The 13,675-nt window shown below is 37.0% G+C and overlaps 1 protein-coding gene across 3 annotated transcripts in view; it reads right to left on the reverse strand.

The window, feature by feature from the left end:
* The window catches only part of LOC126292013 (peroxidase-like), a 169,018-nt gene that overhangs the window by 62,199 nt on the left and 93,144 nt on the right, over nt 1-13,675 (reverse strand). For all 3 annotated transcript variants that reach the window (XM_049985805.1, XM_049985807.1, XM_049985806.1), the window contains one exon: nt 7,638-7,828. In XM_049985805.1, coding sequence (XP_049841762.1) covers nt 7,638-7,828 — 191 coding nt within the window. The remainder of the gene's footprint in view (nt 1-7,637; nt 7,829-13,675) is intronic.

Below are 13,675 nucleotides of genomic sequence, written 5' to 3' on the forward strand. Positions count from 1 at the left end.
GTGTTGGAAGTTATTAATGAGGTTGCTGTTGCTGTAGCTGATGATACAGCACATGCCTTGGGTAATGTTAGTGCTTGTGCAGTGTCACAAGAATTGTCCTTCCCTTGGTCAACTGCAAGGAAGGTTTTGTGGTTTATTTCACACTGGTACCCATACAAGATCCAGACAGTGCAGCAACTGAAACCCCACCATTCACAGCAACATTCTGAATTTGCTCTTTCATTTCTGGCATGGATTGAAGTTGATGACACATGGCCAGGCAATATTTTGTGGTGTGACAAGGCACATTTTACACTAAAGGGTATAGTGAATGCACAGAACTTCCAAATTTGGGTTATTGTTAAAGCACATGTTGTGCATAAAGAGCCATTGCACTCACTGTGTGTGACTGTGTTGTGGATTCACAAGCACTCTTATTCTCACTCCTTTCTTCTTAGAAGAGAGTACACCCAGAAGGCCTTTCAGGTGTACTAAGATATCTGCACATTATTGAGACCTCCTTGTACAGCACATGATTCCTGCTTTGTAAGAATGGAGCTCTGTGCAAAGAACTGTTTTCATGCAAGATGGGGGCAACACATCGTATTGCTCACTCGATGAAAGATCTGCTTAATGCAACCTTCCACAAATGTATTATATTCAGAGGTTTTCTATATGCATGGCTAGCAAGACCACTTGATCTGAATCCATGTTAGTTTTGGCTTTGGGGATATCTGAAAGAATGCATTTACCAGGGACACATTTGTCTCTACCTGATCTGAAGGTCAGTATACAGGAATACACGGCTCAGATTACACTAGAACTGCTGTGAGGAATAGCTGATCACATCATTTTGTAGATGCAGCATCTTGTCGATGTCTGCAGTGCTTGTACTGAACAAATTATGTAAGTGGTAGTTAATAATAAAACCAACATTGTGCCTTTCTCTCGTTTGATATTTTCTGCCTACATCCTGATACTAATTCATTGCAAATGGAAACATTTGTATACATTTTTCTCACATTCACAGAACCAGATTTGTAGCTGGTGGCCAAAATGAACTATTTTTTCCACTGCACATCAGTTCTGCATTACACTTTAGAATATCTATCAGTTTCACTGCTGTACATTAATTACAGCTCACAATGGACTCCTGTGGGTGGTTGCACTTTAATTACAACCACTTAGTAGCAGTATACTCTGCTTGTGTCTTCACATCCAACTCTTGCCATTTCTTTTATGGCCTAGCATTTTCCTCAATATTTTTTTCTCTTCCCTCTCTAGCCATTCTGCACTATTTCTTCTCAGCATTATTATCTCAGCCACATACAGAACTGCATTCCTCACCACTGCTTTGAAGCATCTGATCTTTATGTCTGTAGATACGTTATTTTATTGCATCTATCTCAACCATGTATAGAATCTCATTGCTTACCAGTGTCTTGTGGTGTCTGATCTTCTTGTCTTTAGGTGGTATTCCTTTTATCGTATATATCGCTAATCATACAGGCTGACCTCATCTTCTTCATCCTGTCTATTAGTCTCTCATTGCTCCTATTTCTTGCTGTTATACACCTTCCCACCAATTTTATCTTGTCCACAGATGAGTAAAGAGAAGCACATTTAGCTTTTTTCAAGCGAGGAGAATGAATAGAGTAAGAGAAAACTTAACAGATCAATGATGAGATGAAATTAGAGAAGAGGATCAAGTGATAAACTCAGCAAGCAGATATAGAGAAACTGCTGAAGAAACAGGATTACAAAATGAACTAAGTACAGTTATAATGAGCAAAATTTGTGGATTGCAATGATCAATTTCTGTGTTTAAAGGTTCATATTTAATTCATGTTTAATAGGAGCTGGTTGGCTTTGTTTGAGTAAAGTGAGGGTAGCTCCAACTACATATATTAAAATCCATCCACCACTAATCACTGGCTTTTGTGTCTAGTGCTATTGTTGGTTCCTGTGTTGAGCATTATAGTGGTTGTGCCATGTTTGTCGAGAAATGAGTGATTGAAGTAGTCAGTATCATGTTGTGGTGGTCCCCAGGGCACTTTCTTTCTCCTTTGCAAGAATGGATACTTCAAGGGAAAGGATTCAAGATTCATCTTGCCATATCCTAGCTATTGCCTGTAGCTGCAGAAACCCAGTGACACCACAGAGCAGCAGGTTACCACACTCCAGAAGCACAGGCATCTACCAACAAAGCCTCCGGTTGATTCTGGGCATCAGTACTTGATTTTTTCCCAGTTGTTTTTGACTTTGTGGTTGTGTTCCAAGGCCTGATGTCCAAGACTTTCTGGACTTAGACTTGTACTGATAAACAGTGTGCAGTGATTGAAGACTAAACCCAGAAACATTTATTTCAATTGTTAGTACATTTGACACACGTTGCAGAAAGCATTTATTCACTATTAATTATTAATCAGGAAGGTAATTTATTTGTGTTTAGCTGAACTTGCTAATTAGCTGCATCTGCAGATATTTGCAGTGAATCAGTAATTTAATGCTAATTAAAATAAAGAGTTTATGGTTTTATCTCTACTTGGGAATCTTGTCTGGTGTTATTAATCCCTGTAAGGTCACCATATACCTACAATGTTCTCAAGAATTTACAAATATTCTTGGATGTTAAGGAATGTTCTTGAATGTTCTACAACAGTCTTGAATGTCCCAGAACACTCCAATGTGTTTTATATCTTTTCAGAGTGTTTTTGAATACTTTAGGATGTTCTATAAAGGAGTCAATAAGTGAGTATCACAGTACTTTATTCCAAATTAGGTTATTGCTGAATAATTAAGTTAATTTAAGAGTGCTTAGGAGTAATTTTGAGCATTGAAGAGTATTTATGAGCATGAGATAGAAACATTTCTACATTTTCTTTTTTCAGTGTTCATTTCTACAATATTCTCAAATGTTCTTGAGTGATCTGAAATGTTCTCCGAAAACAAATGAGAATAAAGACAAAGCAAAATGAGCATTTTTTCACCAAATAAACAGAATAAAATGATAATAAATAAAGATAAAAATTGTGTTGATGAATTTCCTCTTTTTCCCACATCTACAATAAATAATTTTGACAATACATTATTGAAGTCAGTTTATGAAATTAAGTTCTATGAATGACACTGCAAAGTCACTTTAAATGGGATGGTTATGCAGAAGCTCTAGAAAAAGACTTTAAAAAGCTTGTCACACTTCATATTTGTTAAGCCAGAGTGAACACTGGTTACCTACCAGTGATTGAAAAATGTTACGCTCATTTCCATTAATTTGTGTGGTTGGAGCTGATCTTCTGGGGAAACCCACCTCACAGCAACATCTTTAGGATGCAGAGATAGCTGGCAGGACTTAAATACACAATCAGATTTTGATAATATTTCAAAGTGGTACAAAGAATGGCTGCTTGTGTTAAATGTTCAGATATATATATATATATATATATATATATATATATATATATATATATATATATATATATATATATATATATATATATATACAGGGTGGTCAGAAAATGTGTGAAATGCTTGTAGGGATGATACAGGGCAGGTTGTACTGAGACATAAATGTTAAGAAAGAAATTCGATACTTTGCTCCATTTCTGAGTTACTTAGCATAGAATTTAGCCAATTGGGGCATCGCGCACTTGCATTCAAGCGGCCTGCCAGGGGCGGTGTTGCCCAACAAGTGCTTTGTCTCGTTAGCTGGAACTTGAATTTACGCACGTGATGATGTGATTGGCTAACTTCAATGCTAAATAACTCGGAAATGGAGCAATGTATTGAATTCCTTTCTTAAAATTTATGTCTCAGTACAACCTGCCCTGTAACATCCCCTCAAGCATTTCACACATTTTCTGACCACCCTTACAACAGCAAAGAGTCACATTTTAAGTCAGTCAACTCATACACTGAGACCACAAAAGTCACTGGATAGAGTTATGCACATATACAGATGACAGCAATTTCACATACACAAGGTATAAAAGGGCAATGTTGTTATTTGTACTCAGGTGGCCCCTGTGAAAAGGTCTCCGAGGTGATTATGGCCACAGCACACAAATTAATAGACTTCGAATGCAGAATGGTAGTTTGAGCTAGACACATCCTACATTACATTTTGGAAACCACCAGGGAATTCCATATTCTGAGCTCCACAGTGTGAAGAATGTGATGAGAATACTACATTTCAGGCATTACATCTCATCACAGACAACACAGTGGCTGAAGGCCTTCACTTAAAGGCTGAGAGCAGCAATGTTTGCACAAGATTGTCAGTACCAACAAACAAGCAACACTGGATGAAATAACCACAGAAATCAATCAACCAATGGAAAATCCAGGATGGAATGTAACAATACTATGAAAAGGAAAGTTGCTACTCACCATATAGAGGAGATGCTGGGTCACAGATAGACACAACAAAAAGACTGCCACTTGCCTGAGACTGCAGTCATGTGTGTGAGTTGTGTTTGCATGCGTGTGCATTTGTATGTTTTGTGTGTGTCTATGTCTGTTGTTGGTGAAGGCCTTAATGACTGAAAGCTTCATTTATTTGTGACTGTTTTTTTGTTGTGCCTATCTGTGGTTCAGCATCTCCACAGAAATCAATGTGTGATATACGACAAACGTATCCATTAGAACAGTGTGGTGAAATTTGACATTAATGGGCAATTGGCAGTAGATGGCTGGTGTGAGCATCTTTAGTAATAGCATGACGTTACCTGCAGTGCATCTCCTGGGCTCATAACTGTATCAGTTCGACCCTAGATGACTGGGAAACTGTGACCTTGTAAGACGAGTGCTGATTTCAGTTGGTAAGAGTTGACGGTAGGGTTTGTGTGTGATGCAGACCCCATGAAGCAGTAGATCCACGCTGTTGACAAGGCACTGTGCTAACTGGTGGTAGCTTGATAAAGGTGTGGGCTGTGTTTACATGGAACAGACCTGGTGTCCTCTTGTCCAGCCGAATCTATTATTGATTGGAAATTGTTATGTTCAGTTACTTGGAGATCGTTTGGAACCATTCACAGACTTCAGTCCCAAAACAACAATGGAATTTTTATGGATGACAATGGGCCATGTCACCAGGCCATAACTGCTCATGATTAGTTTGAAGAGCATTCTGGGCAGTTCAAGCAAATGATTTCGCCACCGAGACTGCCCGACACGAATCCCGTCGAACATTTATAGTTCGTAATCAAGAGGTCAGTTCGTGCACAAATCCCGCACTGGCAATGCTTCTGCAGTTATGGATGGCTGTAGAGGCAGCATGGCTAAATGTGTCTGCAGGGAACTTCCGACAACTTGTTGAGTACAGCCACATTGAGTTGCTGCACTACAACAGACAAAAGAATGCCCAGAATGACATTACGAGGTATCCAATGACTTTTGTTGCCTCAGTGTACAAAAACCTGGGTATAACAATTTGTGGTGATATCAAATGGAATGATTACACAGGCTGATTCATATGTAAGACTAGTGGCAGACTTCAGTTCATTAGTAGAAGAGTAGGAATATGCAGTCAGTTTGTAAAGGAGATTGTTTACAGATCACTTGTATGACACATCTGAGAACATTGCTCAAGCATGTGGAACCCATACCATATAGGAACAACAGAGGATATTGATTGTATACAAAGAAAAGTGGCACAAATGGCCACAGGTTTGTTTGACTCAATGGAGAGCATCACAAAAATGTTGGAAAATCTGAATTGGCAGACCCTTGAAGATACGTACCAATCACCCCACAAAAGTTTACTTTCAAAGATTCAAGAACTGGTCTTAAGTGAAGAATCCAAACATTCTTCAACTCACTGTGTATTACTTCCTCAGGGATCATGAAAAGAAGCTTAGACTAATTATTAATGATAATAGTAGACTAATTACTACATAAGCAGTCATTCTTCCTGTGCTCCATATGTGACGAATGGGAAGAAGCAGTAACATGAGGTACCTAGTTGAGTACCCTCTGCCATGCAATTCACACTGGTTTGAAGAGTGTGTGTTTGGGTGTAGGTGCGAAGGAACTTCAATTGTGTAGAAAATGCCTCATTCATCTGAAAATAATAAACCTACCAAGCCTTTACAAGTGTAACTTTATCTTGTCTGCAGATGAGTATCTTCTAAACAGAAGTTGGGAACTGTGACATTCAACAGTCTACTGTATCACTTAAACCAGGAACAAAATAACAGTTCCATTGAAAATAAACTTATATGATTTCTTTTGGAACATAGCTTTTATTCAGTAAAAAAATTATTGAATTACTACTAGTAGTATTACTACCACTACTACTATTAGGTTGGCCACACAAATCAGTCAGTCTTTGGTTTCACCATTCAGCCTGTTCCATCTTCTTTGATGCATATATTTTTCTCCAGCTAGTCCCATCATGCTCATATCCTTTCTGATCCCTTCAGTCCATCTCAGCTGCGATCTCCCCCCCTCATCTGTTACATATGATGGCTTCTTCCACCACCTGCCTGGTGATCTAGCTTTCTACGCACATTATGTTCCTGTACCACTTCAGTCTCCTCTCTTTCACTGGTGCTACAATGCCCAGTGCTTTGTACAACTCCCACAGTTCATAGTTTTTTCCTTTTACTCCAGTTATCTTTATCCTTCTCGGGCCCAAAAATCTAGCCAGGAGTTTTCTTTCTGTCTTTTGGGCCAGAGTCTCCATCTCTATTCTGTATAGGGCAACAGACTGATTTCTGTAGATCCTAATCTTCGTGGATCTTAATAGAAGCAGGAACTTAAGCAAATTCCAGAATGCAAATCTCAACCTGTTTCCTGCTTGAATTCTCACCCATACTTCCTGGTCTGTCTCATTCCCTTCACTAAGTACTGTGCCCCAAGATACATTTTTACTTTTTTTTACTTTTTTATCCTTTCAAAGATTTTACCATTCACATCTAAAGGTCTGTCATTATTCTCTTTGCTCACTGTGAGGTATTTGGTCTTATCTGTATTCACCTTACAGAGTTACTGTGATGGTTGGTTGGGTGTGGTGTGGTACACTTCATGTACAATCTGTCACCCTGATGCACATGTGTCTTAAATAATTTCTGGTTGCTGTTATTGAAGTGCTCATGCTGTGAAGTGCCATGAGACTGTGATGTATGACTTCTGATCTTCAAGCAGTGGGGGCGGGTGCAAGAACAACTGCCTAAACTACGTTCTCAGTTTCTACAAATACCTTTTGTCAACCTAAGAGAATAAAGATATAATATATTATTCTGTATGATCCCATCTTAGGCTACAGTCCTTAATCCTGCTCTTACTGCTTCTTCCATTAATCCTGTTATAATCTGAACCAAATCTTGCTCATTCTATGTTTAAAACTACATCATCTGCACAGGCCAAGGTGTTGATCCTCCTACCCAGCTGAATTACTGTCTCCAGGCTTATTACTTTTTTCAGTGTTCCTTCTAGTACTTATTAAATTGTAAAACACAGTATTCATAAGCTGAAATTCTAATTAATGGAATTTTGTACAGTATGGATGGTTGATTATTATCTGTAATTTATAATTTAAATTTGAAAATTGTACAGTGTTTATCTCTGCATTTCTCAGATTATTCTTGTCCCATATTGAGTGATTTAAACTATGTGATATATCAAAATGGGCCAATAATGATGATGATCAAACTTACACCCTCTCCAGGGCCTAGATATCCTCCCACTGTATACTTCTTCATTGACCTCGCTACACTCATGCATGTCACTCCTTTATCTGCGTAGTATGTATCATGTTTTGAAATTTTTACTGGGTAACATCCAATGCTTAGGCTCTTACATGGGAGAGGAGTTGCATTACGTGAACAGCATTCAATGCCAAGTCCATCTGTAAGAGAGAATAAAACAGATTTTACACACTTTATCAGTAAAATTAGTTTTCTGAAGAATCACTGCATAATTACATGAACATATGCCCGCAGCATTATTCTAACTACAATTCGCAAATAAAGCCTAGTTTTTACTGTGTGTTCCTTGTCTGACACAGGGAGCCTAAGTAAATGTAATTATTAGCACAAATATCAGCATGTGTACATAAAATATGACTGAGCTTCTGATGTAGCTCTCAGCTGCCAATAATGGTGTTACCTCTATTAATCTAATCCAGCATTAACAAAGAAATTATGTATATGATTTCAATGGGAAACCATGGTGTTCCAAACTAATTCAACAGAGCATAGCAGTGCAACAGAGGATCTTGGTTATTTCCTCAGAATCAAGGGTATCATCTTGCAGTGTGAGAATTCTTTAACTAACTGATAATCTTGAAGCTGACTGCCAGTGACCTTTACAGTGTGGGCATACAGAATGTGCACTAGTGTCTTCAGTACAGAGATATATGATACTAGATGGCATAATCTGTATCACTTCAGGCAGGGGCGTGGTTACATTCATAGTCACGGATGTTACTGAATTTAGCATATGTTAAAATTCAGGAGTAAATAAGAAACACATATTTTTTTGTTTTCTCCAAAAAAACTTTGTGCCCAGAGATACAGGCCTCCAAAGACGACACTGTGAACACCATTTTGAAGATGAAAATTTCGGAAAATTATTTAAAATGCTGTATCTCTGTAACAGCTCTAGATATTTTGTTATAGTTTTTTCATTTGAAAGATAATTGCTTTATGATTGCAGTGGTATCCTTCATTTGGACATATCTCTCAAAGCTCTTTTGATTTTTTTTATAATTTACAGATATTTTTTTTTCAAAAATGCCAACCCAGAAATGTCAGTTTTTTTTTTCTTTTTTTCTTAATGCCATATAGTACTATATTCTCTGTAAAGGAGAGCTTCCACTTTTAATTTGGACAGGTTTTATTTTTAAAAATCCTTTTTTTTATCTTTCAAGGGTAATGTATGTCTTCACTGAAGCTGTTTCTTGCTAATTTCTTTGTTACAATGTTTATTTCTATTGTCTTCATTGCAGTTATTTCTTATCGCTTTCTTTGTTGAAGTTCTTTATTATCACTTTCTTTCTTGCAGTTATTTGAAGACTGTTTCAAAGTGAAGCTGTTTCCAGTGATGACTTTTTGTGTTCTAAATATTTTGTCTGAATAACGACAGTGATGGTATCTGCAAAGGGTGAAGCCTCTCATGGTGCAGTTGATATAGATTTTGCATCAATAGAGGAAGAATTAAATATCCCAAATCAGTCAACTACAGAGGCCGGTGCTAGTCCTGTTAATAAACTGTGGTCAGTGAAGTCAAGTCATAAGCTCTATGCATCAAGAAAGCACAGAGAAATTATTAAAGCTATGGATGAATACTCTACAGCAAAACTGACCACAGTCTTCAAAGTATAAATTCCATCTTCAGAAGAAAATGAACCCAAGCACTCCCGCACCTTTAGCCAGGAATTTTTCACAAATATCTATTCAGCTGTTGAGTATTGAGCATCCTACAGTGAAAAGATGCAAGTTTTAACTATTTATCCAGAGACATTGTCAAAGAAAACAATTTTGAACCACATTCCATCAGTGTCAAAGTACATGGTAGACCAATCAAAAAATGTGAGGTCTGTAAAAGGAGTTTTTGGAATACCAGATCCCTATTATGGTACAGTAATTTTATTTGGAAGATAAATAGGACTGTTCTTGTCAGAGTGCCCACAAAAAAGACGTTATAACTGTAACAGTTGAAGGTAAAAAGGTTGTGTGCATAAAACTAACCTCTCGATTGTGTTGTTGTTGTTGTGGCCTTCAGTCCTGAGACTGGATTGATGCAGCTCTCCATGCTACTCTATTCTGTGCAAGTTGCTTCATCTCCCAGTACCTACTGCAACCTACATCCTTCTGAAGCTGCTTAATGTATTCATCTCTTGGTCTCCCTCTATGATTTTTACCCTCCACGCTGCCTTCCAATACTAAATTGGTGATCCCTTGATGCCTCAGAACATGTCCTGCCAACCAATCCCTTCTTCTAGACAAGTTGAGCCACAAACTTCTCTTCTCCCCAATTCTATTCAATACGTCCTCATTAGTTATGTGGTCTACCCGCCTAATCTTCAGCATTCTTCTGTAGCACCACATTTCGAAAGCTTCTATTCTCTTCTTGTCCAAACTAGTTATTGCCCATGTTTCACTTCCATACATGGCTACACTCCATACAAACTCTTTCAGAAACGACTTCCTGACACTTAAGTCTAAACTCGATGTTAACAAATTTCTCTTCTTCAGAAACGCTTTCCTTGCCATTACGAGTCTACATTTTATATCCTCTCTACTTCGACCATCATCAGTTATTTTGCTCTCCAAATAGCAAAACTCCTTTTTTCAAAAAAAAACTCAGTCCCAAGAGTGGCAGCACCACAACCAATCATGTAATTAAGAAAATAAGCTCAAAATTTTTCACCAAAATATTCAAAGCTTGCTCTGTAAGTTAGACCAATTTTTTTATAAATTTTGATGAACCAACAGGTGCAAATTGTGCAGATATTCTCTGTCAGACAGAACACCATGTCACTTTTGCCAACGAAATGCTCAATATTCCAAACTATCTATTAGCTACCTCATTTTGTAGAAAGCAAATGTGCAAAGGTGGGGCAGCTATTTATGTGAAAAATAGCCTGTCCTTTAATACAAAAGATGTAGAGAAAGACTGAGGCATGTGTCACAGAAATACTAGAAGCTAACAAGAAACTGGTATTCGTAGCAGTATGCAGGGCTCCATCTGGTAACTTTAAAGTATTCATGACATGAATCAATTAAATTCTGTGCTATTGTATCTCACAAGCAAAAATAGGAGATTGTAATATAGATTTCCTAGAAAGCTCATCTTCTAAGATAGAGTTTGCAAATTTAATGCATACCTACAATCTTGTCTCCACTGTCAGTTTTCCCATAAGAACTACTGCCACTTCCAGCACTCTAATAGATAATGTCTTTGTAGATATGATTAGAACTCATCACATCAAAGTTGAAAAGTCATAAATGGTCTCTCTGATCATGATGGGCAAATACTCACAACTAACAAGTTTAATACAAATCAGAGCAAAGCTGGTGCACAGTGGAACACTATTAGAAACATGAATGAGGAAAATATCCAAAACTTCAAATTATGCATTTGGGAGACTGACTGGAGGTATGTTTATCTTGCAAATGATGTTAATATAAAATATAATTTATTTACTGATGAATTATCAGGTATATTTGAAAGTGTCTTTCTAAAAAGGTCTACAGACTACAGAACAGGCAATCATGCAAAAAACTGTGCGTCACCAAGGGCATAAAAATATCATCCCAGAGAAAAAGAGAACTGTATATAATATCCAGGCAATCCAGTAATCCCCTCCAGATGAACTATTGTAGGACATACTGTACAATCATAACTAAAGTCATTAAAAAATCTCAAAGTATGTGCATAAAATCTGAAATTAATTGTTCAAATAATAAAATCAGAACGATTTGGAATGTAATAAAGAGGGAAACAGGTATTGCACCATCTGACAATGTAAAAAAACTGCTGTCCTAAAAATTAACAATTTGGAAATAACTGATAGTAAATAGATAGCAGATACATTTAACAACCACTTTCTGTCACTTCTCAAATAGGTTGCAGTGGTGACCTAAGGGAAGCTGCAGATATTCTGAAACTTAACCTCCCACAATATTTTAATGATATATATGTAACACCCATAACTGTTAACAGGGGGGGGGGGGGGGAAAGAATGTATTCGCTCATTAAAAGGTAAAGGATCTTCAGGTATATATAACATCTCTAGCAAACTGTTGAGAGCATGTAGTAATAATATAAGTATAGTACTTGCTCACATTTGCAAAATGTCTCTTTATGAGGGAGTTGTTCCAGAGAGAATGAAATATGCCATTGTGAGACCCCTTTTCAAGTCTGGCAATGCTACAGATGTCAAAAATTATCACCGTGTCTCTCTCTTAACAACATTTTCAAAGGTTCTTGAAAAGGCAGTATACAATAGGATTGTGGCACATCTTGATAAACTTAATATTATTAACCACAGGCGATTTGGTTTTCAAAAAGGGGTTTCCACAGAGCGTGCCTTATATTCACTCACAAATGAAGTCTTGGAGTCTATTAATAGTAAGAAGTCACCAGTTGGTGTCTTCTGTGATCTTTCCAAGGCCTTTGATTATGTAAACCACAAGATACTCTTGGAGAAGGGCTATCATTATGGAATCAAAGGGCCTATAGGTAACTGGCTAAAATCATATCTTGAAGACAGGAAACAAAAGGTGGTTCTAAATGACTGCAACAAAGGATCTTCTAATCTAGTGGATTCGGAATGGGGCAAAATTCAGCATGGAGTTCCCCAGAGATATGTCCTTGGACCCTTGCTGTTTTTAATATATGTTAATGATTTACCCCTGTCCATTAGTAAAAATTGTGAATTCACAATGTTTGCTAATGATACAAGCATTGTAGTAGATGCTAAGTCTACTGCTGATGTGGAGACTGACGTTAATGATACACTCAGAAGTTACCGCTTGGTTTTCAATTAATTCTCTTTCAGTTAATATTAAAAAAAACTAATTTTAAACAGCTCCACTTAAAAAATAAAACTCTATAAAATATAGTAATTACTCATGACAACCAGGAACTAGAACAGGTGCACTCCACTAAATTCCTGGGGGTTCACATTGACAGTAGGCTCAATTGGGAACAGCATGTGTCCCTTACTCTGAAAAGGGTTTCATCAGCAACTTTTGCTCCAAGAATCATTATTCATTTTGGGGACATCAACATTTTAAAATCAGCTTACTTTGGATACTTTCACTCATTAATGAGTTACGGAATAATCTTATGGGGTAATTCACCAGCCTCAAAAAAAATCTTAACTGCTCAGAAGAGAGCAGTCAGAATCATGTGTGGGGTTCCTCCACGAACCTCGTGTAGAAAACTTTTCACACAGTTAGGTATACTGACAACAACATGTCAGTACATATACTCTGTGATGAATGTAGTTAATAAAGACTATGCTCAGTATGAAACAAATTGTTCATACCATAACTACAATACTAGAGGTGAAGATGATCTACATGTCAAACTAAAAAAATTTCACTTGTACAGAAGGGAGTAAAGTATGCTGCTATAAATACTTTAAATGCATTGCCTAATTATATTAAATGTACAAGAGAAAATGAAATGCTGTTCAAAGGTATGTTAAAATAAATACATGCTTGACCATACACTGTACACCTTAGATGAATTCTTTCCAGACGTAATGCACTCCCTTTATAATAGATGTATTTAGTCTCTTAGTTATTAGATGGACGATACAATATTATGTTAATGTTATAGTGTGAATTGCTATACTAGTTACATGACAACTTGTAAATGAGAAAAAGTGATACTTATTAATATCTATATCATTGTATTATATTACTATTCTGTAGCATTAATTGTATTTGTACAATTTAATTGACAAGTTCCACATCCAGGCGAATAATTCTCACGTACGGATCCATGAAATATGCATACCAAATAAATAAATTAAAAAAAAAAATTCCAGACTAAATGCAGCTGCAGTTGAAAATGCTGAGGAATTTATGACTCTCATGAAGTCTTACACATCCATAGCCCTCTGTCCAAAGAGGAAATCGAAGAATTCAATGAGAAAAGAAGAAGAAGAAGAAGGAGAATAAGAAGAATGGTTAAAAAAAAGTACACATGTGAAAGGAATTCAGAAGACACATTTTTG

Source organism: Schistocerca gregaria, chromosome 9 (genome assembly GCF_023897955.1).
Source record: "Schistocerca gregaria isolate iqSchGreg1 chromosome 9, iqSchGreg1.2, whole genome shotgun sequence".
Lineage (NCBI taxonomy): Eukaryota > Metazoa > Arthropoda > Insecta > Orthoptera > Acrididae > Schistocerca > Schistocerca gregaria.